This window comes from Hemicordylus capensis, chromosome 2 (genome assembly GCF_027244095.1).
Source record: "Hemicordylus capensis ecotype Gifberg chromosome 2, rHemCap1.1.pri, whole genome shotgun sequence".
Classification (NCBI taxonomy): domain Eukaryota; kingdom Metazoa; phylum Chordata; class Lepidosauria; order Squamata; family Cordylidae; genus Hemicordylus; species Hemicordylus capensis.
The window spans coordinates 219791579-219816575 of NC_069658.1; the positions used below are offsets into that span (position 1 = coordinate 219791579).

Genomic DNA, 24997 nt, shown 5'->3' on the forward strand with positions numbered 1-24997 from the left:
CAAACTTGATTTTACCCTGCCCAACCTGCTGTTGTTACTAAATTTCAAACCCTGCTGAAAGGTCCATATTGGAAAAATAGTTCTTTAAGTAAAGTAAGAATGGTTCTCAGTCTTCTTTGAAACATTCCAAGCTTTCATCCCGTATGAGTGCTGTAAGTTTTGCCATCTCAGCGTATTCCAAATTTTTTATCAACCAATCTTATTTTGAGGGCATTTTATTATCTTTCCTTTTCTGCGCATATACTATTCTAGCCGCCGTGGTTGCATACATAAAAAATGTTAAGTTTCTTCTGGAGAACTCTCCTTGCGTTATTCCCAGCAGGAAGGATTCTGGCCTCTTAGGAAATGTCATTTAAAAAATTTTCTTGACACCAGTTGAATTTTCACTGCCCTGCTCAAGTTGGCCCTTTTGTCAACATTCTGTTACTGATGCTTTCTCCTCTGAGCAACTGAAATGTTTGTGAGTACAGGCATACCTCGTTATTCACAGGGTTTCCATTCCTCGCCTACAACCGTGTGAGTAACAAAACCATGAATAACGAGACACTGAGCCTATGGGAATTGGGGGTTAGGTTCCTGGAGGATGGGAAATCATGGGGGAAATGGCCCAAAAATGTTTTTGTTTTTTTTAAAGTGCAAAATAAAGTGCCCTACCATGCTTTGCGGGCCTCCAGCTATCCAGCCATGCCCCCCAGGAATCCAAATTCTTCCGTTTCCCCACAATTTTTCATGGGAAAAGAAGGTTTTTTAAAAACTAAATGAGCCACAAAATAGCTCCCTTTTACAAAATGACAGCCGGAAATCACCTCTGAGGTCATTCCGGCCATCTTCAAACCGTGGATATGTGAAATCAACCCCTTTTTGCAGTATTTTTGGGTGTATCCTGGTTGGGTGTCAATTACCCAACCATGGATATGCGAACCTGCAGATAACGAATCCACATCTAGCAAGGTCTGCCAGTATCTCATGGCATCACAGCCAGCCAGGTGACTGCTGTTTTAGTCTGTGTTTTGGAAATGTCCCTAACAGGTTTCCAAGAACTCCTTTTTTCTTTTTAATCGTTTGCCTTCTGGGGTGGGTGGGTTGGTTTCTGTGAATTCCACGAGTGCATACTGGCAGGAGTCGAATCCACGCGGCAGTTCCGTGGATTTTGCAAAGTGGCGACAGCAAGGTTCCAGCATCTTTGTTGCTTCCTCTTTGGCGCTCTTTCGCAGGCTGTTCCTTCCTCTCTCAAGCCCTTGGCTTACGTTTCTTTGAAAGTGCCAAACGTTTCGTGCTCGCTCCAGCCCAAATAAACGAAAGCCCCTTCCAAAATCAACGGTCTCCTTGAATCGTGCCATTGTCTGGGAGCTCAAACATGCTGTGTGGACTTTAATTTTGAACAGAGTCTTGGAACGAGGCTGGGAGTTACTACTTGGAAGACCTTGAGCCAGAAAGTGTGTGTGTGTGTTGTGTAGGGGGTGGAGGGGAGAGGAGGAAAAAAGGGGGTGGGGAGGGTCCTGTTTTCAGAAATAACATTTCTGCAGCATTGCTGTGGAGGGTAGATTCCTTGCTTTGTTGCTGCCGCAATTCAGAATACTGAAATTGGATGGCCCTTTGCCTGATCCAACAGAGCTCTTCTTAAGTTCTTAAGTGTTCGTAAGCAGAGGAGTTACACTGGCTGACATCCAGACTCATGCTGCGATAGTGCAAGGAGCCAAGTTGCGCAAGAAGATTACAGAGCCGTGGAACATCCCAGGGGTGCTTGCAGGTGGGCAATCTCTTGCATTCTTGCTGCGCATGTGCATCAAGGATCACGGACGGATATGTGGGCATTTCACAGCAGGAGGAAGCATGCCACAGGTTGCATACCTTGGTGCACAGCCCGCTGTTGTGCAGGTGCAACCCTAGCTTTTGAAATATCCTTGCGCATGCACAGCAAGTTTGTGTTAGTGCATCATCAGTCTAGATGCCAACCCAATGACTGCTTTAAGCTGGCATAATGCCAGGGTGTAACCATAACACATTCTATAAATCTAATTAAAAGCCTGGATGCATAAATGGGTCTTAAGAGTCTTTTAAAAAGCTGTCAGAGATGGCCACATCTCTTACTTCAGCAGGGAGCACATTCCAAAGCCTCGGGGTGGCCATGGAGAAGGTCCATCCTGGAGCAGCCACCAGACGAGTGAGTGGCAACTGCAGACGGACCTTCCCGGATGAACTCAACAGGCAGCAGGGCTCATAACGGAGAAGGCATTATCTTAAATGCTGCTGGTGCAGTGGTTGGGATGTTGGGTGTAGGCTTGGGGCGGATCTGAGTTTAAGGCCCTCCCTCTCAGCTATGAAGCTCACTGGCTGACAAGGATGAGAGGATGTGATGGTCCAATTCCCATCACAGAGTTGTTTTTAGGATAAGATGTAGGAGGGGGCCATGGACACTGTCCTGAGCTCCGTTGAGGAAAGGTGGGGTGAACATGGAATGGAAGGAAGGGAGGGAGGAAGTACCTGTTTCAGGTTTGGGGGCTTTCAGGCAAGTGGGTCCCCCTTAAAATGTGAAGGGTGTTGCTTCTCACTTGTTCATGGAGAGGTGGGCAATTAATTCATTGCCCCAACAGGTTTGAGGGATCTCACATTTTCTGGTGGAAGCAGAGGCTTGGTGGAAGTGAAGTGTGGTACCTTTTGGTTCCACAGTCAGCAACATTTATGCTTTAAATTGTTAGTTAAAAACAAGACACAAACACACACACACACAGTAGATTATGCCTTACTGTTAGCTTTCTTAGACAGTAGATTATGCCTTACTGTTAGCTTTCTTAGATGCCTGTAATCAGGAAAAAAGGCATAATAATAATAGCATCATCATTATCATCATTATTATTAATGATAATGATAATAATCATTATTATTACTGGATGACATACTGCACAACGTTCTGTGCACGTTGCAATGTAATGTTTGTGCTGTTGTTCTCTTGCACAAGTGTGGAAATGGTGCGGAGTTGTGCGACAGCATGGCCATTGAAAATAATGGCTGTACCGGCACACACCTGCATTTGTGTGGTTTTTGCACATGCGCGTGAGCACACTTACACAACTGCACAGTCATTACCTTGCCACCTGCATGTAATGTAACACAGTACTGTATGTCACCCACTATTGTATTATTGTTCTGCCTTTCTTCCCAACTACTTGCCTCCAAGGAAGCTAACAATAAGGCATAGTTAATAAACAATACTATGGTTTTGTATTGTTTTTTAAAGGAATCATCTGTGATAAGGGACCCCAAGGGGAAGCAGTGATGGAAACTGTGCCCTCCCCTGGCCTCAGATGTTGTTTCTGCTAAATCATTCTTTGGGGCACTCTTCTCCCACGAAACGAGCAATCAGCGCAGCCCCCTCAGCATCATCACTGAGGCCTCTAGAGGTTTCCTGTGGGAGGGGTGTCTCGCTGCCCTGATGCAGTCGTGCCCACCTGAGATTTGTGGTCTGCAAGGACAGCACCTGGTCTCTGTAGAGGAGGGCAGAGGGCTTATTTCTCCCCCTGGCATTTCCAGTGAGAGATTGGCCCTTGGGCTTCAGCCTAAAGAGGGATTGCTCTTATTGCCACAGGATTTCCAAGTGCATCATAGGAACAAAGGACGCTGAGTGGCCTGTTCAGGGGGACGCCCTAAGTCATTAAGGTGACTTTGGTTTCCTCCTGTCAAGGCCCTGACCATACGGTCACAGCCATCAAGCCAGCCAACTTCATGGCTCTGCATTGCTCTTCCCCAGATGTGGATGAATGCAGCAGTGTTTCCGGCATCTGCGATGGTGGAGAGTGCACCAACACGGCTGGGAGCTACGTTTGTGCCTGCCCCCGGGGCTTCATGACCAGTCCAGATGGATCCTGCTGTGTTGGTAAGCCTGGAACTGTGTTCCCATTATCCCCTTTTCATGGTGGTCTTGGCCTTGGTCTTGGCCTTGGCCTAGGTCTTGGCTTTGGTCTAGGTCTAGGCCTTGGCCTAGGTCTTGGCCTTGGCCTTGGTCTTGGCCTTGGCATTGGCCTTGATATTGGCCTTGGCCTTGGCCCTAGCCTTGGTCTTGGTCTTGGCCTTGGTCGTGGTCGTGGTCGTGGTCTTGGTCTTGGTCTTGGCCTTGGTCTTGGTCTTGGTCTTGGCCTTGGCCTTGATCTTGGCCTTGGCCTTGATCTTGGCCGTGGTCTTGGTCTTGGTCTTGGTCTTGGTCTTAACATGACTGGGAGGACATCCCATTTCCCATCTACATCTCTCACCTGCCCGCACTCCTATGGATCAAGGGCAAAAGAGCCATCACAGGGGTGCCGCCCATGCAGGTGAGCCCTATGACATCTCCATCAACCGTCTCCCATTCAACCTGGCAAGCAGGGATGGCCCAAGGTATTGCAGCACTGGAGGGGAGGCACCCAATGCTGCCTCGCCCCACTATTCTGGTGGGGGCCACCCTTTTCAGAAGTGACCCTTGCAAGCTTTGAAAAGGGTGCTGGGGGTGGGGAAGGGGGCTGGTTGCCAGCAGCTTCCTCTTCTCTCCTTGTGCTTCCTACAAGCTTTGCGAGGCGTGTGAGGGGAGGCGCTCCTTGCCAAGCTTGCCAGGGTCAGATCAGTCCCAAAGAGCTTCTCTCTGGCAGGGGACACCTTGCTGCCTTGCTGGCGCCCCAATAAACTGCCATCTGAGGCTACTGGCTCACCTCGCCTCCTGAAAGGGCCGCCCCTGCCTGCAGTTCTATCGCATGCTGCATTAATTGGCTGGACGCTGTTGCAGAAAGCCACTGGCAATCCCAGCCATTATCAGGTCCTGGCTGCAGACAATTGACGGAGGCTGAAAGACAGGTGATTGCCAAAGGTGATTGCCTAATCAATGTTGATTTTTGGTACTGTCAGCATAGGGACACTGGAAGCTGCTTTATACCGTGTCAGACCATTGGTCCATGTCACTCAGTATTACCTACTCCAGGTTGCACAACTCCGGCCCTCCAGGTGTTGGTGGGCTACCACTCCCATCATCTCCAGCCAGTGGCCAGCTGCCAGAGATTATGGGAGTTGTAGTCCAGCAATAGCTGGTGGCCAACATCGTGCAGCCACCAGTACATTGACTGGCAGTAGCTCTCCAAGGTTTCCCCCAATGCTGCTTCAAGGTGCTGCCCAGGGATTGAACTTGAGACCTTCTGCATGCAAAGCAGATGCTCTGCCATGGAGCCATGGATGCTCCTGATGATCAGATGAAGCCGCCACCTACTGAGTCAAACCAATGGTTTATCCAGTTCAGCGCTGTTAACTCTATCCGGCAGCCTCTCCAAGGCCCAGCGCCTCTCCAAAGTCTTCCCCAGGCCTACCTGGGGATGTTGCCAGGGATTGAACCTGGGACTTTCTGCGTGCAAAGCAGGGGTTCTCCCACTGAGCCATAGCCCCTTCCCCAGAGACCCCCCTTGTTCCAAGCTGAGCACCCTTGTGGCAGTGCTGTTTTCTCACCCCACTCCTCCCATTTTGCAAAGAGAGCATATTGCCATACTGATGCAAAGTTAGCACCAAGGGAGGAGTGGGTGGGTTTGCTTTTCTACATGTCTGGAAAGACTGTCTGAAAAGGCTTGGAAAAAAACCTGTTTAATGAGGTCTAAAGAACTTGTTTAACAGCTGGCTCTTTTCGATATATGTGATAGTCTGTCACACACCCCCACCCCCATCCGCTCTCCCACTCCCCGGGACAGCAGCGTGTCTTTGCTATTAAAAAGACTGCCTGTCCATTTGCTCGTAATCTACAGGGACTCTGGCTTACAACTAGAGTGAAACTCACCAGCCTATGATTATAGGAGTGGAAGGGCCCGACGAAAGAATGGTTTATTTTAGCTAGCCTGGCCGGGGTGGGTGTGGGGGCTTCTGGGGGAGAAGGGAAAACGTGCAGGAAGTTTTGTCTCATGTAAGCAACCCTGGAAAAATTAGGCTGCAGCCACTCCATTTCCAGTCTGGTTTATATCTGTGGAAATTGGAAGGGGAACTCTTGTGCACCAGACATGCAGAAGAAACATGCTTGCTTGGCTTAGCAGACCCCCAGACAGACAAATCGTGCCACCCCAGGTTGAGATCTTCCACCCCAGAGGAGGTTGATATTATTCTGCTAAGTGGTAAAGGAGGATATTGTCACCATATCTGTGAAAATGGCATCTGTTTAGCCTCTGGAATTGCCCCATTCATCGGGATTTCATTCACTGAATTGCCCCGGGTCCAGCTCTCTCACCTTAGCGCAGCTGTTTCCAGTGCTGTAAGCGTGTACAGTGGTGTTCGGTGAACACCTGAACAGGACTATAGAATTTTGGAGTCGGAAGTGTTCCTCGAGGTCCTGTAGTCCAACCCTCTGCTCAGGGCAGGGAACTGCTTGGGAGCAGTTTGGGCAAGACATAAATGTGTGGCAGGGACAGCATCAGGGGGCGGCATGGCTGGGCAGCAGCTGATCGCCCTGGGCCCTCAGAAAGGCCCCTTGCTTGTCCTTGAGACCCTGTCTGTGTGTGTCACTGGTGGAGCAGCTTTCTTGGGGTCCAGCCAGATAGGAGGGGACCATGGAGGGCAGTTGGCTGACAGCCCCCTGAAACCTGGAGCCAGCCCTGAGGTGTGGCAGAACTTGCAGTGAAGTGGTTGCTCCGATGGAGTCAGAGGAAAACAAGACTTAATTCCTGTGCGAGTGTGTGTGTGTGTGGTTGAGGCAGGAGGTGGGGAAGGAATTTTCCCTTTTTCTTCAGAGGGGACATATGGACACTGAAGCCCCTGTCAAGGCTGCCAAAGGTTTCAGCAAATACCAAGTAAATTTAATTACGGAGCCCGGCTTTTAAAAATAACTTGAAGTTCCCAAAGGGACGGCTCGCATCGCTGACTGCATCGCGATCCGAAGACGTCATGCAGCGGGCTGTTTCCCCGGAGCGAACATGTGCCGTAAATGTGCTGTCACTCGCTGGGATGGACAATATTTTTTCTGGCCATCGATGCAGCCGCCCCGGTGGGTCCTCGGGTTACATTCTGCCTCCTGAAAGGTTCCTTTGTTCCACGAGACGGACCTGAATCCCTGAATCCCTCTGGAGGAGGTAGAGCACATTGGATGCTTCCGAGACTTTGCTCCATCTTCAAAGACCTCATAGGTTTTTTTGGTTTTTAAATGCAGCCCCCAATATCATTAATAGTTCAAAAAATTCCAACATTACTTAGAGTTATCTGAGACTTGGCTGGCCTAACTAGAAGTATTTTTCTGCACTCCATTCAGGAAATAGCTGCATTTCAACTACACAAAACAGTGGTACAGCTGGGCAATTTCAGGGTCTGAGCCCCCCTTGTTATGGGGTCTGGGGCAGACTTGAGGGCGTGCCACCCGGAGATTGGGGGAAATTTCTGGGTTTACTCTACAGGAGCGTGCATGCCACAGGAATCTATAGATTCCTCTGGAGTCAACACTACACCAATCATGTGAAGACCCCCATTTTGTGTGGTGTTTTACCAATGCCCTTGAGCTATCTGCACATTGGTAAAATCCTGCAAGAAATCAGATTTGATGTGTTTATACGTAGTGTTGTATCAAAGCTCATTTCGTGTGGCATTTCTCCAATGTGTAAGGGTGCACTTTTGCATTGGTGAATGACACACTGCTACTACTACAACAAATACTGTATTTATATACCACTTTTTATCAAAATTTTCCAAATCAGTTTATTATTTATTGATTTGATTTGATTTGATTTATATACCGCCCTTCCAAAATGGCTCAGGGCAGTTGACAATTAAAACAAACCATTAAAACAGTAAAGAGCTAAAACAAATTAAAAACAATATAACAGCAATTAACAATTTAAAAACATTTTAAAACAACAATTAAACAATTACAGTGATTAAAGGCTCTGAAATCGGGTTAGAATATTAAAACCAATGAAAAAAACCCTGGAAAGCCAGGCCAAACAAATACGTTTTAAAGGCTCTCATGAAGACTAATAGAGAATTCAAATTACAGATTTCCGCAGGGAGCGCATTCCACAGCCCCAGAGCAGCTATAGAGAAGGCCCGCCTCTGAGTCGCCACCAGACGAGCTGGTGGTAACTGGAGACAAACCTCCTCAGATGACCTTAATGTGCAGTGGGGATTATGCAGAAGAAGGCGCTCTCTGAGGTAACTCAGGCCTAAGCCGTTCAGGGCTTTAAAGGTAATAACCAGCACTTTGTATTTTGCCCGGAAACATATGGGCAGCCAGTGAAATTTTTTTCAAAATAGGCGTAATATGGTATCTCCGGGTTACCCCAGAGACCAATCTGGTGGCTGCATTCTGAACTAACTGAAGTTTCCGAACTACATACAAAGGCAGCCCCACGTAGAGCGCATTGCAATAGTCAAGCCGGGAGGTTACCAGCTGGTGCACCACTGTTTTGAAGTCATCCTCCTCAGGGAATGGGCGCAGCTGTCAAATCAGCCGAAGCTGATAGAAAGTTTACATAGCGAAATAATAAATATATAAATAAGATGGATCTCTGTCCCCAAAGGGCTCACAATCTAAAAAAAGAAACATAAGAAACTGGGGGGACACTGTGCAGGGGCTAGATAGGGCCAGTTGCTCTCCCCCTGCTCAGTAAAGAGAATCACCACTTTAAAGAGGTGCCTCTTTGCCCATTTAGCAGATCACTGATACGATCTTCATGCAATAAGCCATGCAGCCAAGATTACCTTTTTGCCCACTGAGATTAGTGTTTTATCAATGCACACTAGCAATGCTAAAGAGCGAGAAAGACTTTTTTTTAAAAAAACAACAACTCCCAAAGGAAATTAAAGCTGGAAAACCGTGGCTCCTTCCAGATGGCAATAAATCTGCAAAGCTTTTGTGCCTGTTCTCAGCGCGGTCTTCTTCCCTGTATACCCAATACACTACCTGTGTTTGCCCCCTTCTGTTACTGCCCACCTGCCACTGCTGGCCTACACATATGGGTAGCGCCACTCAGATTCCAAAGGAATAGGGCAAAGGGCAATTTCTTAGGAATTGTTTACGTTTATGCGTCTTTAAGGGGCCCCCCCAGGGAATAATGGAGGTTTCAGCAGACCCATAACTCCACCTGGGGGGCAGTGGGGTGTCCGGGGCGAGTGGTGGTGTAGTGCACATAGGGTGACAACCAACCTCATGGGTTGCTAACCCATGGGGTGCTGGGTCTGAGGTGTTCTGAGTGTAGATTCTCTGGTAGCATATGAGATTTTCATTGACAAACCATGAATCCACTCTCATATGCTACCAGAGAATCTACACTCAATACATCTCAGAAACAACAGAACCCAGCACCCCGTGGGTTAGCAACCATGTGGGTGGGTGGCACCCTATGTGCTCTACACCACCATTCACTCTGGGCCACCCTGGTGCACCCCAAGTGCAGTTATGGGGCTGCTGAAACCTCCATAATTCTCTATGGGGAAGAACTTTAAAGACACGTTAACTCCATTAAATCTTTAAAAATCAGCCTTCTGCCCAATTCCTTTGAAATAATTCTGGCAGCTTCCTTGGCCCCACTGGGCACTATCACCCACCCTACTCTGATCTGGGCCACCCCTTTCCCCCCGATGTGAAGCTGTACTTTTGCTGAAACCTCCATTATTCCCTATGGGAAAAATCTTAAACTTCAAAAATTCACCAGAAATCACCCCTTTGCCCAATTCCTCTAAAATTTGGGTGGTAGCTTCCAAGTTGTTTCGGATTTGGATTTTGCAATTTCGAACAAAAGAACAAAATTGGGGTGTTTGGGATTGGCTGATTTCGAACAGAGAAGAAAATTGGGGTGTTTTGGATTGGCTGATTTCGAACAAAGAACAAAACGGGGGTGTTTTGGATTTGGGCCAAAAACAAAACAGAAAAAAACCCAAAACACACAACCCTAGGGACAAGTCATGCTTGCTGCCACAAGATCATCATTCCTCTGGTGGGGAATAGCAAATGCACATGATGGATATGGGGGTGGGAGGGGGCAAGAGGCAGCCCCCCCTACTGAGATCCACAGTCCTGGGATTTTGTCTCCCCTTGTCCAATAGTGGCTATGCCACGGCTGTACACCTGCTTCTGCAACCTCCCACACTGCTTCTTAGTGTGATTTTTACCTTCTGTGCACACGCCAAGTAGGTATCTCATGCGATTTTCAAAGTGCCACCCCCTGGCCAGCTTGTGCATTCCAAGAAGATCCTTATATTATATTATATTATATTATATTATATTATATTATATTATATTATACTAGTGTTTTTAAGCCCGTTAAAATAACGGGCGCTAGTACGGAGCCTGTTTTAGAGCTCTTCCCTGAGGCTCGACCCCAGCAGCAGCACTTGAGACCCAGAGGTTAGCCTGCCTGCCCATCTCCCCAACCCACCCCAGAAACATCACCCCAGCCCCCCAGTCAGAAGCCTCAGCCCCCATCCTTTCCCCTCCTTCAGGTCTGTTCCAGCCCCACCTTCCCCCCTCGACGATGGTCTCTCTCTCTCTCTCTCTCTCTCTCTCTCTCTCTCTCTCTCTCTCGCAGCCTGCTGCTGCCACTCCTTCTACGCAGCTCAGCAGCACCTCCGCCTTGTCGGCCACATACCTTCCGCCGCCGCCCCCTCAGCCCGCTCACTCTTCTTCCCACCGCTTTGCGTGGCCCTCCTCAGCCGAAGCGACCCCCTGCATCGGGGGGAATTGCAGTTCATCGGCCCTGCTCTTCCTTTCCATCCCAGCCTCCCCCTCGTAACCTCTCTTGCCGACTTTCTTCTATTTCTCTGGAGTTCCCGTGGCGCTCTGCGCCCCCAGCCGCCATTCCCCCTCCCTCCGCCGCCAGCCTGCATGCCGTGGCCGGTCTCCCCGGCTGGGCAAGGGCCCCAAACTCTCCCCCCCGCCCGGCTTCGGCGGCGCCGCCAGGCCTCGGCAGCGGCTCTGCCGCCACCTCAGCCGGCTTCCCCTGCCGCTTCTTTCCCCCGCCGGGCTTTGGCGGCGCCGCCAGGCTTCGGCCATGGCTCCGCCGCCGCCTCGGCTAGTTTCCCCCGCCGCCTCTTCCCCCGCCGCCTCTTTCCAAGTTTCCCCCGCCGGCTCTTCCCAAGTTTCTTCCCGTGGTCACCGCCGCCTCTTCCCCCGCCACCTCTTTCCAAGTTTCCCCCGCCGGCTCTTCCCAAGTTTCTCCCCGTGGCCGCCTTTGTCCACTCCGCGGCTGGGCAAAGCAACAAACATGGCCGCCTGGTCCCTTTGTCCGTTTCTGCCTCGGCCATCCTGCGCATGCGCTCTGTGCATGCCCAGAACAGCCGAGGGAGGCACGGACACACGCCTGGGTGTCCGCGGACGGACACCAAGGCTTTTATTAGAGAGGATAATATATTATATTATATTATATTACTAGTGGGCCCGGGCACAGAGCATCTGTGCCTCTAGTGCGGCCGGGCCCACCGCCGCCTGCGCTGCGGCCAGGCCCGCCGCCTTACCTCCACGGCCAGGCCCGAGAGTGCCGCCTCCGGGCCCGAGGGTGCCGCCGCCGCGGCCGGGCCGGAGAGTGCCGCCGGGCCCAAGAGTGCCGCCGCCGGGCCCGGCCAGGCCCGCTGCCTCGACTCCGCGGCCAGGCCCGCCTGGCTCCCCGGCCATGGCCGCCGCCGTTCTCCTGGGTGCACCAGGACCAATCAGGCGCCCCCGCAGCCCAGCCAATCAGCTTGGCTGCCGGGACGCATTTCTCCTGGGCACACCCAGGAGAAATATATTTATAGATATTATATTATACTAGTAATTTTAAGCCTGTTATAATAACGGGCGCTAGGTGTTTTTTTTTTAATTTATTCCTTCTTCCTTTCTCTTGCCCTTTTTTGGGGGGGATGCTTTCAATTTGCCAACAGCCATTTTTAGAACATAGAGATTAAGCCGTGCCATATTTCACACTAAAATCCATTTTGATAAAATACTGCTTACCTATCGCAGTTTTCTTGTCAGATCAAGATTGGCAGACAGAACACCAAACCTAATCATATTATTTAAGCCAACCCCAACTGTTGCATATTAAGAAATATTTATTAAGCAGACAGATAGATTCATAATACTGGGGCAGCGATGTTCTGTGAAAAGCAACAGTACTTTCCTCCGAGTAAACTTGCACAAACTGCAAACTTAAAAAGAGGAAGTGCTACACTCGGTTGGAGAACGTACCTGCATTATTAAAGTGCTGCAAATAAAATCCGCTTATTAACATGCCACATTCTGCGGTGATCGTTGTTTTAAACGATCAATATTGAGACGGCAACTTCTGTGTTGAGCAACCGCCCGCCCTCCCAGCTGCCGAGACCTCCTCTGCCCGGGACCACGTAGAGAAGGAGAGAGGAGCTCACATGCAGAGCTCCTCACTCCTTAAAGCCTCTTCACGTACTGCCACTTTGGCCGAAAAGGATGCCTATTGCGTTCTTTTCGGCCAAAGCGCCAGTACAGGAAGAGACTTTAAGGAGTGAGGAGCTCTGAGTGAGCTCCTCTCCAGTCCTCTCGGCTGCAGCCAGTGGGGCCAGGCTTCTCGGCAGCGGCCGCCGCCAGCGGCCGCCGCCAGCGGGGCCAGTGTTCTCGGCGGCGGCTCGGCCTCCGCCAGCAGGGCCAGGCTTCTCAGCGGCGGCTCAGCCGTCGCCAGCGGGGCCAGGCTTCTCGGCCTCCGCCAGCGGGGCCAGGCTTCTCAGCCACCACCAGCGGGGCCAGTCCTCTCGGCCGCCGCCAGCGGGGCCAGTCTTCTCAGCCGCCGCCAGCGGGGCCAGTCTTCTCGGCGGCGGCCACCACCAGTGGGGCCAGGCTTCTCGGCCACCACCAGCGGGGCCAGTCCTCTCGGCCGCCGCCAGCGGGGCCAGTCCTCTCGGCTGCCGCCAGCGGGGCCAGTCTTTTTGGCAACCGCCAGTGGGACCAGTCTTCTCGGCGCGGCGGTGGCCGCCGCCAGCGAGGCCAGTCCTTCCTGCCGCCGCCGCCGCCACCTCTCCCTGCTCAGATACAACATGGCCACCCGTGTCTGGGCAGCCGTATCTTTTTGGCAGTTCTGCGCACGCGCTCCGCGCATGCGCAGAACTGCCCAAAAAGACACGGGCAGCACGGCCGCACACCTAACCATTTTATGGTATAGGATTAATTTATTCGATTTCTATACCACCCTTCCAAAAATGGCTCAGGGCGGTTTACAAAGAGAAATAATACAAAGGGCTCACAATCTAAAAAGAAACGTAAGATAGACACCAGCAACAGGCACTGGAGGGATGCTGTGCTGGGGCTGGATAGGGCCAGTTACTCTCCCCCTGCTCAATAAAGAGAATCACCATGTTAAAAGGTGCCTCTTTGCCACGTTAGCAGGGCTGTTCCTGTTCATATTCTTGTTCATCACCACTTTTATCGTGACTGGGGGGGAAAGAAGAGCCCTGCTGGATCAGCCCAAGGCCCATCTAATCCAGCATCCTTTCACACAGTGGCCCACCAGATGTCTCTGAGAAGCTCATAGGCAAGACCTGAGGGCCAGCCCTCTCTCCTGCTGTTGCTCCCCCTGCAACTGGTATTTAGAGGCATTGTGTCTCTGAGCCCAGAGGAGTCCTAAAGATACTAGACTAGTAGCCACTGATAGATGTAACCTCCATGAAGTTGTCTAAACCCCTTTTAAAGCCATCCAAGCTGGTGGCTATCACCACATCCTGTGGCAGAGAGTTCCATAGATTAATTATGTACCGTGTGGGAAAGTCCTTCCTAAAGTTGGTCCTAAATTTCCTTCTCAGATTTCAAGAGCCGGCCAGCAGGTGGCGCTGCATTGCAGCAGCGGATGATGGGAATTGTAGTCCAACAACAGCTGGAGTACTGTGGGCTGGTCACCCCTGTCATATAGACCTTTGATCTATCAACTTCCCCTGCAATTTCCAGAGCTTAAAAAAAAAAAAAGGGTTTATCATCTGAATGTCTCTTTAGAGCCATCCTACAGAGCCTTCTGGGAGGGTTTTGTTGGGAAGCAGATCTCTGGCCTGCAGCCCATCTTTCCGAAGCAATCAGCTCCTCATACCTGCTGTAATGCATGCCGTGCGGCCAGGAAGCCGGGGGTGGGGGTTGGGCTCAAAGAGCTCGCTGTTCCTCCCAGCCGTCTCCCAGCGAGGTTCGTGTCAGATCAACCGAGCCGCTGGCAGAAATTACATTTGTGACCTTAATTTTGCCAGAGAATCAACAAGCAGCTCCAGGAATTCAGGAGAGGCATTTGAGTTTAATCAAAAGGAGATGTCAGGGCTAATGAGGACCAACAGGCAACTCCCTGGCTGCAGACAGTCACATCGTCACGTGCAGTGGGAAAGTTTTCTGGGGCCCAAGGAGGGCAGGATGAGTCCGTAGAGGCAGTAGGAAAAGGATTAGGAATAGGTGGAGAATTTGTGGGGCCTGAGGTGAAGCACCAAATGCTGCCTTGCCCCACAGCCCTGGTGGCGGGGGGGGGGCACCTTCTTTTCAGAACTGACCCTTGCAAGCTTTGAAAGAGGCAGGGGGGAGGGGGGGGAAGGTTGCTGCAGCCTCTTCTCCTCTCCTCATGCTTTCTTCAAGTTTCGCAAGAGATGTGAGGAGAGGTGCTCTTGGCAAAGCTTGCAAGGGCCAGGTTGGTCCTGAAGAACAGCTGCAATGGCAGAAGTGGGGGGGGGCCATTTTGTCACCCAGCTGCTGCCCCAGTAATCCGCTACCTGATGCTACCATCTCACCTGGCCTCATGAAACGGCCGCCCTTGAGCATTATTGTTGTTTGGTTTAACTGGTTCGCTCTCCCACAAATAATCTTGGAGGTCCCCACCCCCCAACTAGAGATGTGCATGAATGGTTCATCTCAAACCAGTTTGCCTCCAACCAGGGCTGGTTCAAAAGTTCAGTCACAGACCAAACCGGGGTTGGTTCAGTCCGTGATCGAACCGAACTGGGCCCGGTTTGGGCAAACTGATGCAAGATGGTAAGGGACATTCCTGAGGTGGCAGTGGGGAGGGGGGGGAGCTGCTTTCCCAGGCCGCTTGTGGCTGCTTGCCCTCCTGGCAAGTGGCCACAAGCCTGGCTTGGCAGCGGCTTGGCTCTGGGCTCTGTGAAATCACGTGGTGATGCAAATGGCCTCCACACATGCCTGGAGGTCACGAAAATGGCCTCCGCGTGTGCATCTGACTCAGGGCGTGCGCAGAGGCCAGACGCAGGTCTAGATCTTACGTAGGGCATGCACGGAGGTCAGAACCGAGCCAGCCCTGTCGAGAAGGGGTTGTGTGTGCAGCTTTCCCTCACTGCCACCACCTCGGGAATGCCCCTTGACTTGTAAAGGGGAATCCTTGCCAGGTCCCCCTTTACAAGTATCTCCCCAAACCAGTTCAGCCCAGTTTAGTGGCTGAACAGGACTGGATCTGGTTCAGTTGGACATGGAACTGAACCAGCCAAACGCGTTCCGTGCACACGCCTACCCTCTACACAAATGCATTCTTTTGATCTATAATTGGGGCATCACACTTTCTACCGCTGTCGCTCTTGTGTCCTTAGAGGCAGCTTGACACAGAGAAATGTAGAAAGTGTTTGGTTAGGATATAGAGATAGAAGGATGGGATGCTCAATATTTGTATATAAAGCGCTGTTAAAACCTCAGGTTTTTTACTGCACTGCAGTAGCATGGACTAACCAGGTGGCAATCATAGGGGTCGCAGTTCAGCTGCAGTGGTGTGGTTGCTAAGACAAAGCCACCAGTCAAGAAGTGAAAGTGATCTGTAGGGGAGAAGCTGTGGCTTAGTGGCAGAACTCCTGCTTTGTATGCAGAAGGTCCCAGGTTCCATCTCGGGCATCTCCAGGTTGGCTGGGAAAGGCCCTGGAAAGCTGATGCCAGTCAGTGTAGACCAGTGTTTCTCAACCACCGGTCCCTGGACCGCTGCCGGTCCCCGAAGGGTTGAGTGCCGGTCCCTGACTGGGAGTCAACCCCCCCCTGAAATCAAGGGGCACACTTCCTCAATTTTGCACATGGCACGGAAGAGGAAGAGTATCACGGAGGCATGGGACCCTTCTTGTGCCTTGCCTCCACGTGCTGCTGAGATCTTCCTATAGCTATCTTATTCCCTATCTTTACAGCTTCAAACTGTATGCGATGCGGGGGCATGGAGGAAAAAGTATGGCAGTGGGCGCCACTTGAAGGGCTGCTGGTTCTTGCATGCTCATTGTTTGCAGCCAAAGGTTGGTTGATTGAAACCCAGCTGCCTGTTGTGGTCGAGGCACCTTGAGAGGGAACACTGTTTCCCTCTTGCATCAGTGGGGCTTGCTTGTATGTTGTTTTCATTGGCCCCATGTAGCTTTTGAATTTTTCCAATGGCCCAGCATCCCCTCTCCATTGAGTAATCACAAGCACCTCCACTCCAGACATACTGGAGACAAATTTGTTCACCCAGGCTTTTAGATTCAGGGGTTCTCAACCTTGGGTACCCAGACGTTGGTGGACTTCTACTCCCATAATCCCGAGCCATAATGGCCAAATGCCATTGTTGTTGGGGGTTATGGGAGTTTAACTGAGGGACCCAAGGTTAAGAACCCCTAATATTCAATGTTTGCAAAAGATTCCAAATTTAATTATTTTAATGCTTATATTATTTTCATTCTAAACTGCCCAGAGATGCAAGTTTTGGGCAGTATAGAAGTCTGATAGATAGACAGACAGACAGACAGACAGACAGACTTGAAACCCCTTTACTAACTGCTGGTCCGGGAAACTGCGCATGAAGAATGTAGCGGTCCTTGAAACTCTGCACGAAGAATTTAGCGGTCCTTGACTCCAAAAAGTTTGAGAAACACTGGTGTAGACAATACTGAGCTAGATGAACTGGGTCTGACTTAGGGCATTTCTAGATATTCAAAAACAGACATTCTTTGCGTTTATCTCTATCCACATTTCATAACTCCCTTTCACACAGGAAGGGAGTTTATGAATATTGACAGGCTGTTTACATTGCTTACTTCCTCCAGGCACTATTTCACAGCGCCATCTGCTGGCCATTTGCAGGAAATCCGTTAGGAAAATGGCATCTTTTGAGACTTCTTTGAAAGGGGCTTAATTTTCATCACAGATTTCCCACATATGGCCAGAAGGTGGAGCTGCAAAATAGCGCATAGAAGAAGTATGCCATGTAAATAGCCTGTCAATAAAACGCAAGTATCTTATGTGAAATGGAGCTATGTAATGTGGATGGAGATTTGATCAATGTAAAGAACTTCAGTTTTCAAACAGAATATTCCTCTGCCTGGAAATGCCCTCAATATAAGGCAACTTCCTATGTTCACCAAGAACATCTATAGCTCAGTGACAGAGCACCTGCTTCCTTTGTGGAAGGTTCCAGGTTCAGTTCCTATGTGGAAGCTTACAGGGGGTCTGTACATGTGTGCACACATTTGTGTGAATGACTGTGCACACAATCACTTAGAGGAGAGCTGATCTTGTGATAGCAAGCATGGTTTGTCCCCTTAGCTAAGCAGGGTCTGCCCTGGTTGCATATGAATAGGAGACTTGATGTATGAGCACTGTAAGGTCTTCCCCTCGGGGGATGGAGCCGCTCTGGGAAGAGCATCTAGGTTTCAAGTTCTCTCCCTGGCAACTCCAAGATAGGGCTGAGAGAGATTCCTGCCTGCAACCTTGGAGAAGCCGCTGCCAGTCTGTGAAGACAATACTGATCTGGATAGACCAATGGTCTGACTCAGTATATGGCAACTTCCTATGTTCCCAAAAGTGATCCTGGGTACAGATCCTCTCAAATACTTACAGGTGGGAAATGCACTGCTGTATATGTGTTGAATGCAACACATGAATGTCACATGCGTACAGATCTGTACATGCATACACTGTGCACAGACCACACGTGCGTGTGATGAACATAACACGTGAGTCGGGCTGTAGTGCCACTCTGTTCTATGTTGCTCGCTTGGAATCCTGGGCCCCACATTTTAAGAAGGATTTTGATAAGCTGGACTGGGGTCAGAGGTGGGAAGGCAAGTCTGGAAACCAAGCCCAATGAGGAATGGTTGAAGGAGCCGGGAATGTTGAGCCCAGAGAGGAGAAGACTGAAGGGAGATATGATGGCTGTCTTCAAATATCTGAAGAGTTGTCATGTGGAAGAAGGAGGACTTGTTCTCTGTTGCTCAGGAGGGAATCGTGCCAATGGGTTGAAATTGTTGGAAGAGGGGTGTGTATGTGTGTGTGTGTATATGATAAGCATGGAGATTAATTTAAGGTTAAACTAATCTACTTTGTTTAGAAGTACATGACGATAGGAAAGACCTATACCTAGCTGCTAGGAACATAGGAAGCTGCCTTATACTGAGTCAGGCCATTGGTCCATCTAGCTCAGTATTGTCAACACAGACTGGCAGCGGCTTCTCCAAGGTTGTAGGCAGGAGTCTCTCTCAACCCTATCTTGGAGATGCTGCCAGGGAGGGAACTTGGAACCTTCTGCATGCAAACAGGCAGGTGCTCTTCCCTGAGTGGCCCCATTCCCTGTGGGGAAGATCTTACAGGGCTCACATGTCATCTCCCATTCAAAGGCAAACCATGGCAGATCCTGCTTAGCAAAGGGGACAATTCATGTTTGCTACCACAAGACCAGCTCTCCTCCCAAGGAGCTACACACCATGCTAACTAGATGATGGTCAGAGAGATTTAGAAGCATTCTGGAAGAAAAAGAAGGAAGTCACTCCCAGGAAGTTCCTGAGTATGTTCTATCCATTGAGGGGGTCATAGAGGCAGAGATAAACAGGAATACGCCCAATGCCCCTAGTGGCCATTTAGGGTTATAGGTGCAAAAGGTCGGTGCTGGATCTGGAGCTGGATCTCCAACAGAAATTACAATGAAACAGATTCAGGCTAGACATTAGGAGGAATTTCCTCATTCTAAGAGCTGTTGGACAGTGGAACAGTCTGCCTCGTGCAGTGGAGGGCTCTCCTTCAGTGTAGGTTCCCCAACAGAGTCTGGACGGCCAACAGAGGCTGTGGCAGAGCAGGGGGTTGGACTAGAAGACCTCAAAGATCCCGTCTACCTATAAAATTCTGTGGTTCTATCAATACAAAGTATCATTACATTATTACTAAACCTTGTTCTGGACTGAACTGCAGATGGCATGTCCCCCTGTATAACCAAGTCGGAACATAGAAAGCTCGTGTGTCAAATCTCCCAGACTTTCTAATCATCCTTAGGTAGGGAAGATTTTCTGGAGAAGTATTCAAGCAGAATTCCCTGCTCAAAGAAAGTAGACTAAAGTAGAAAGTAGAAAGCAGTACGGGATTCCCTTCTGCCTGACATGCTGGCTTCCTGTGAACAGTGGTAGCATTCAACCACCTACCGTCTAGTGGTGCCATCCCGGAAGGGTTTTCTCGTGGATCTGCTCTCTGTGTGAACAGCTAAAACTTGGAGACAGAAGACTGGGAGATGTGCCCAGTCAAACATCCCAGGAATGCCTGGGATTGATGTTCAGGGTCTCTGACTCATTGTGGTTGGGGATTGTACAGAATTCCCTCCAGCCCAGTTGGATCATTGGTCTGAACCCAACCCCAGACTTCATTAGCCCCTCGGCATGCCCTCTTTGCAGCTCCCCCCATCTCCTCCTGGTCTGATCAAGACATGACTTGCTGAGATTTTCCAGTAAGGCGGCGGGGGGGGGGGGAGGTTGCAAAAAGATGATTAAAGGAAGAGTTTATATTGGAATACAATATACCTTGCCATGCATGCAATTAACTGTAATTACTTGGGGAGGGGGGATTCATCCTGCTGCAGGCTCTGTTCTGACACCAGCCAAATGCAGATGGATACAGCACCCTTGGTGAATGAGACAAGTGGGGAGGAATTTCCTTTCCTTTCCTTTCCTTTCCTTTCCTTTCCTTTCCTTTCCTTTCCTTTCCTTTCCTTTCCTTTCCTTTCCTTTCTTTCCCTTCCCTTCCCCTTCCCCTTCCCCTTCTGCTTCCTCTTCCACTTCTTCCCCTTCCTCTCCCCCTTTCCTTTCTTCTTCAGGATCCAGTTGGGTGCCCCTACTTTCACAGCCCTCTCCCTGCTTTCATCCACACCGTCATTTATGCTGTGTGATATGTTTCTGCTGAGGGGCCACGGCTCATTGGCAGAGCATTTGCCTTGCACGGAGAAGGTCCCAGGTTCAATCCCTGGCAGCATCTCCGGGTAGAGACTTGCCTGAATCCTTGGAGAGCCACTGACAGTCAGCGGATCGGCCATTCTGTGCTAGATGGACCGATGGTCCGACTAGGTATCAGGCAGCTTCCCGTGTTCCTATGACTCTAGGGCACTGGACAACACATTAACAAACAGTTTAACTAATTTGAACAATCAGGAAAAAATATAGCTAAAAACCAACAGAGTTACAGAACCTACTGAAAGTCCAAGTAAATTCCAAGGAGAGCTGCAGTCCTCACTGGCTAAAGGGACAGATGGGAAAGGCAGTCTTCAGTTGCCTCTGAAAAACTGGGAGTGAGGGAGACATGTGGATCTCGCCTCAGAGCATGTGTTGCAGTCTGGGGGCAATCACCAAGAAGGCCCTGTCCTGCGAATTCAACAAATGAGCTTTAGCAACTGTTGGCACATGGGGCAGAGTCCTCCGGGCTGACTTGGTCAGGTGGATATATTGAGCCAGGAGCATGTTCACTTAAGGAACCTGTTATGTTTCGTATAAGTTTATTATGCTGTTTACACACAGTCTACCAGATGTTATTGCCTGGATTTGGTACTTTAATTATCACACCCTTTCCAAGAGTCCAGAATAACTAGAGAAAAATTATAATTATATTATTGTTCTTGTTCTTGTTATTTTGTCTAGAGCCTTTGGAGTCAGGCAGTATATAAATTAAATTGATGATGATGATGATGATGATGATATTCAGTGTATGTACAGCTTCCTATCTGTCCCCTCCGTTGGAGGTGCACTTTTACAATGAACGTATTACAGTCATTCTCACAAAGACATACACATGTGTACAGACCCCTGAACACACTTAGTGTTTGAATAGGGCTTGGGAATGCCACAAATGGAACCTGGGGCCTTCAGCTCCCATGGAGCAAGGACCCTCTGGCAAATACCAGCAGAGTATGGCTACAGATTTTTGCTCATGAACTTGTGCACTTGTTCTCTGCTGCTCCTGAGGACTAGAACCAATGAGCTGGAATGACAAGGAAGCAGATCTAGGCTAGATATGAGGAGGGATTTCCTAACTGTAAGAACTGTTGGACAGTGGAACAGTCTGCCTCATGAGCTCTCCTTCGCTGGAAATTTCCAAGCAAAGGATGAACAGCCACTCGCCAGGGATGCTGAGGCAGACTCCTGCTCTGAGCAGGGGGTTGGACTAGAAGGCCTCCATGGTCCCTTCCCACTCTATGATTCTGAAGCTGAATCAGACCCTTGGTCTGCCTCGCACATGACTATCTACTCTGACCGGCAGCAGCAGCTCTTCAGGCAGAGTGGGGTGTTTCCCTGCCTGCTCCCTGGAGACTGCACCCAGGGCATTCTGCATGTGCTGCCCACTGAACTCCGGGTCTGTCTCCAGAGGGAACGGGGCATGCGGGCATGGGTCCCTCCCCTGCTGGAGCTCACTCCCCGACTGAGAAGTCCTCGAAGCCCAGCCCTAGGAGAGTCCACTCGCACCTGCTTAGCTCCCCTCCCACTTCTCATTCCAGACCAGCGGATCGGCACGTGCTTTTCGGCACTCATTGGCGGACGCTGCGCGGGGGAGTTGCCCGGGCAATACACCAAGATGCTGTGCTGCTGTGACTCCGGGCGTTGCTGGGCCATCGGACAGACCCCAGAAATGTGCCCTGTGAGGGGCTCAGGTTAGTGACCTCTGCTGCAGGGAGTTTCTAAGATCCTGGAGCTGTACGCAGAACTGGGTCTTATGGCCCGGACTGGGTGTGAGACAGCAACAACACCCTTCAAAACCAGCTAATCTGCAGAAATGAGGCCAGTGGATACAGTTGGCAGGCGCTTCTGTGGCCACGTCTATATACCGCTGCAAACCATTTCTAGGCCTGTCATGCTTCCGAATCGGGGAATGGGCTAAACTTCCTCATGTGAATCTGCCCTTTCAGTTTGCTAAAAGAGGCCTTCCTTTGTTTTCCACCAGTATCAGAGGCATGATTGGCAGTGACCCATGAGAGGGCCTTCTTTAGTGAAACGCTCAGCCTGTGGAACTCCATGCCACTAGGCTTTCGATCAGCGCCAGCTCTGCCAGTGTTCCATAGACAACTGGAAATGTTTCTGTGCATGTTTTTAGTTTGGTGTCATGAACTATGCCATCTCTGTGTGTCTACTTTTGTCATTGTTCTATTTTCGTTATATATTTGTTTGTGTATTATTTATTATTTATATCTAATATTTATAATTATTTATATCTAATATTTAATTATATACATTATTCATTTATGCTACCCTGGGCTTCTCTGTTGGAGAGGAAAGGCAGGGAATATGTTTTTATAGCAATAATTATATTGATATAAATCATTACATTATTTTATAGCAATAATTAAACTGTCAAAGCTCTCTAACCCTGAATTACCTCACTCTCACAAACGATAATTCCCAGAATCCTTTGGGGGAAGAGAAGCCACAATTAAACTGATTCTTAACACATTTAAATCTGAAGTGTGTATGGAAATTTCAGCTGTTTTGAAATCAGAGGCCATTGATTTCACGTGTGAGTGCCGTGGTTTTCTCCAAAGTACCTAGGAGTTGCCATTTTACAATGGCACCATTAATTTTTTGGGTTTTTTTTGTTTTTTTAAAAAACACCCTACAAAGCAGCCATTCCCTGAATGTCCTTATAGCTAAGCAGGCTTTAAACTTTGAATTTATAATGCAGGCAGGGACGGATTAGGCTTTTTGCTACTTGTAGGCAAAAAAGATTTGTCACCCCAGCATGAGGGCTTGCGGCGGTGGGGGGTGGGTGTCGGGGCAAGTTAAATCTTTTTAAAAACTTTTTTCAACTGCTGCTGCATGTTGGGTATGGTAGCAGAGACGTTGGAGGTGGACACGAGCATGTGCAGAGACCCAAAATGGGCCGAATACGGCCCGACCTGACATTTGGGTGGCAGGCGGGCCCAGGAAAAGTGCTCTTACCACCTCCACAGCCTCCTTCACCTCGGTCTCCCCTCACCTCCATGAGTACCCACATCCTGCTGGCCACACACACCCCGCCGTCGCTGCTACCATACCCGCCGCGGTGAAAAAAAGGTTTTTTTAAAAGATTAAACTTGCCCTCGACCCCCCCAAAATTTGCCACCTTTTTGAATTTGCTGATGTAGGCAAGTGACTATCTTGCCTCTGCATTCATCCGCCCCTGAGTGCAGGCTGCCCTCAGGCTCCGTGGTGGTCTGTCTGTGGTGCTTTTGGTCTTGTGCAGCAGCGAGAAATTAATTCTCTGGCAGAGGACATCCGTCCCCCTTCCGCTTTTTAGGTTGGCTGGCTTAATCAGAGATCTGGGAGAAACTGGAAACCTTCCCATTTTAAAAAATCTGCAGTGTCACATTTCAAAAATTTGAAATTTGATTTTCAGAAGTCACTGAAACAAAGTTTCGTACCTGAAAGTCAACTCTTCACCACTATATCCTAGGACAGATGTCACACACGCTGATTAAAGTAGTTGGGAGACTCTCTTCTAGGGATGTGCACGAACTGGCCGACCTGCCAGACTGGTCTAGAGGTCCAGAAAAGGACCTCCGAACTGGTTCATGCACATCCCTACTCTCTTCTGTAAGTGAAAGTGAAAAGCGGCTTCAGATGTCCTTGTATTAGGTGATTTATTCAGTTGGTGGACCTAGATAGGTCAGTGGTAGAGTATGCAGAAGGTCCCAGGTTCAGTCTTTGGCAGCATTGCCAGGAGGGGCTTGGAAAGACCCTCCTCTGTCTGAAACCCTGGAGAGCTGCTGCCATTCTGTGCTGACCATACAGAGCTAGATGGACCAATGGTCTGACACAGTAGAAGGCAGCCTCCTATGCTAGACTCAGCTTTGCATGCAGAAGGTCCCAGGTTCAGTCCCTGGCAACATTGGCAGGTAGAGGTTCCCTCCTGAGAGAGCCGCTGCCATTGAGTGTAGACAATACTGAGCTAGATGGACCAATGGCCTGACTCAGTAGAAGGAAGTTTCCTGTGTTCCTATGTAAATGTTGTTAGAGAGCTCGGAGGGCGGGGGAGAATTCTTTATCTGCCCCGGCAAAGGTGGACATGCACAGGTAAGGAGAATATTGCTAATGAATATTGTCAGGAGACATGCAGTGAAAGTCCCAAATAAAGTAGTTTATTTAGGACAGGGGCGGAGCCACCATTGAGTGGGTGGGTTCTATGAACCCGGGCCGCCGCCCCTCAGGGGCCACGCCTCACAGCCCAGGAACACACCCCGGGTCTGATGTCAGACGCGGGGGCTGTGATTTAGCTCCCAAATGGGGCTGTGCAGTGGCCAGAGGGACTCTCCCTGCCTTTTAAAGGCAGAGAGAGCCGCTCCTGGACACACTGCAAACGCAGCGCTGGCCGATTTAGCTCCCAATTGGGCCACCCAGTTTAACTCCCAAACAGGGCCGTGCAGCTCAGTTTGGGAGTTAGATTGGCCAGCGCCAAGGCAGGGAGAGTCTCTCCAACCACGCTGCAAAAGCAGCACTGGCCGATTTAGCTCTCAGACTGTTTGGGAGCTAAACCATGCCCCCTGCGTCTGAAATCAGAACCCAGGCTACCACTGGCCTTCCTCCGCTCCTGATTTAGGAAATCCATCAGGGAGATAGATAAAGCCTATATGCTTGGTTGCTAGCTTCATATACCACTCTGAGCTCCTTGGAGGAAAAGCGGGATATATGTGTAAAAAAATAAAATAAATAAGTATTGGAAGAGGGGAGGGAGGAAGAGATGATGCGAAAATGAAACCTGAGACTATCAGTCTAACAAAGGGGTATCAGAGTAGGAACATAGGAAGCTGTCATATCCTGAGGCAGACGATTGGTCCATCTAGCTCAGTATTGTCTACACAGACTGGCAGCGGCTTCTGTAGGCAGG

The 24997-nt window shown here is 49.8% G+C and overlaps 1 protein-coding gene across 2 annotated transcripts in view; it reads left to right on the forward strand.

Annotated features, from left to right (window-relative positions):
• Window positions 1-24997, forward strand: part of FBN3 (fibrillin 3) — a 235163-nt gene that overhangs the window by 82172 nt on the left and 127994 nt on the right. For both annotated transcript variants that reach the window (XM_053298377.1, XM_053298378.1), the window contains exons 10-11: window positions 3749-3874; window positions 21639-21791. In XM_053298377.1, the coding sequence (XP_053154352.1) occupies window positions 3749-3874; window positions 21639-21791 (279 nt within the window). The remainder of the gene's footprint in view (window positions 1-3748; window positions 3875-21638; window positions 21792-24997) is intronic.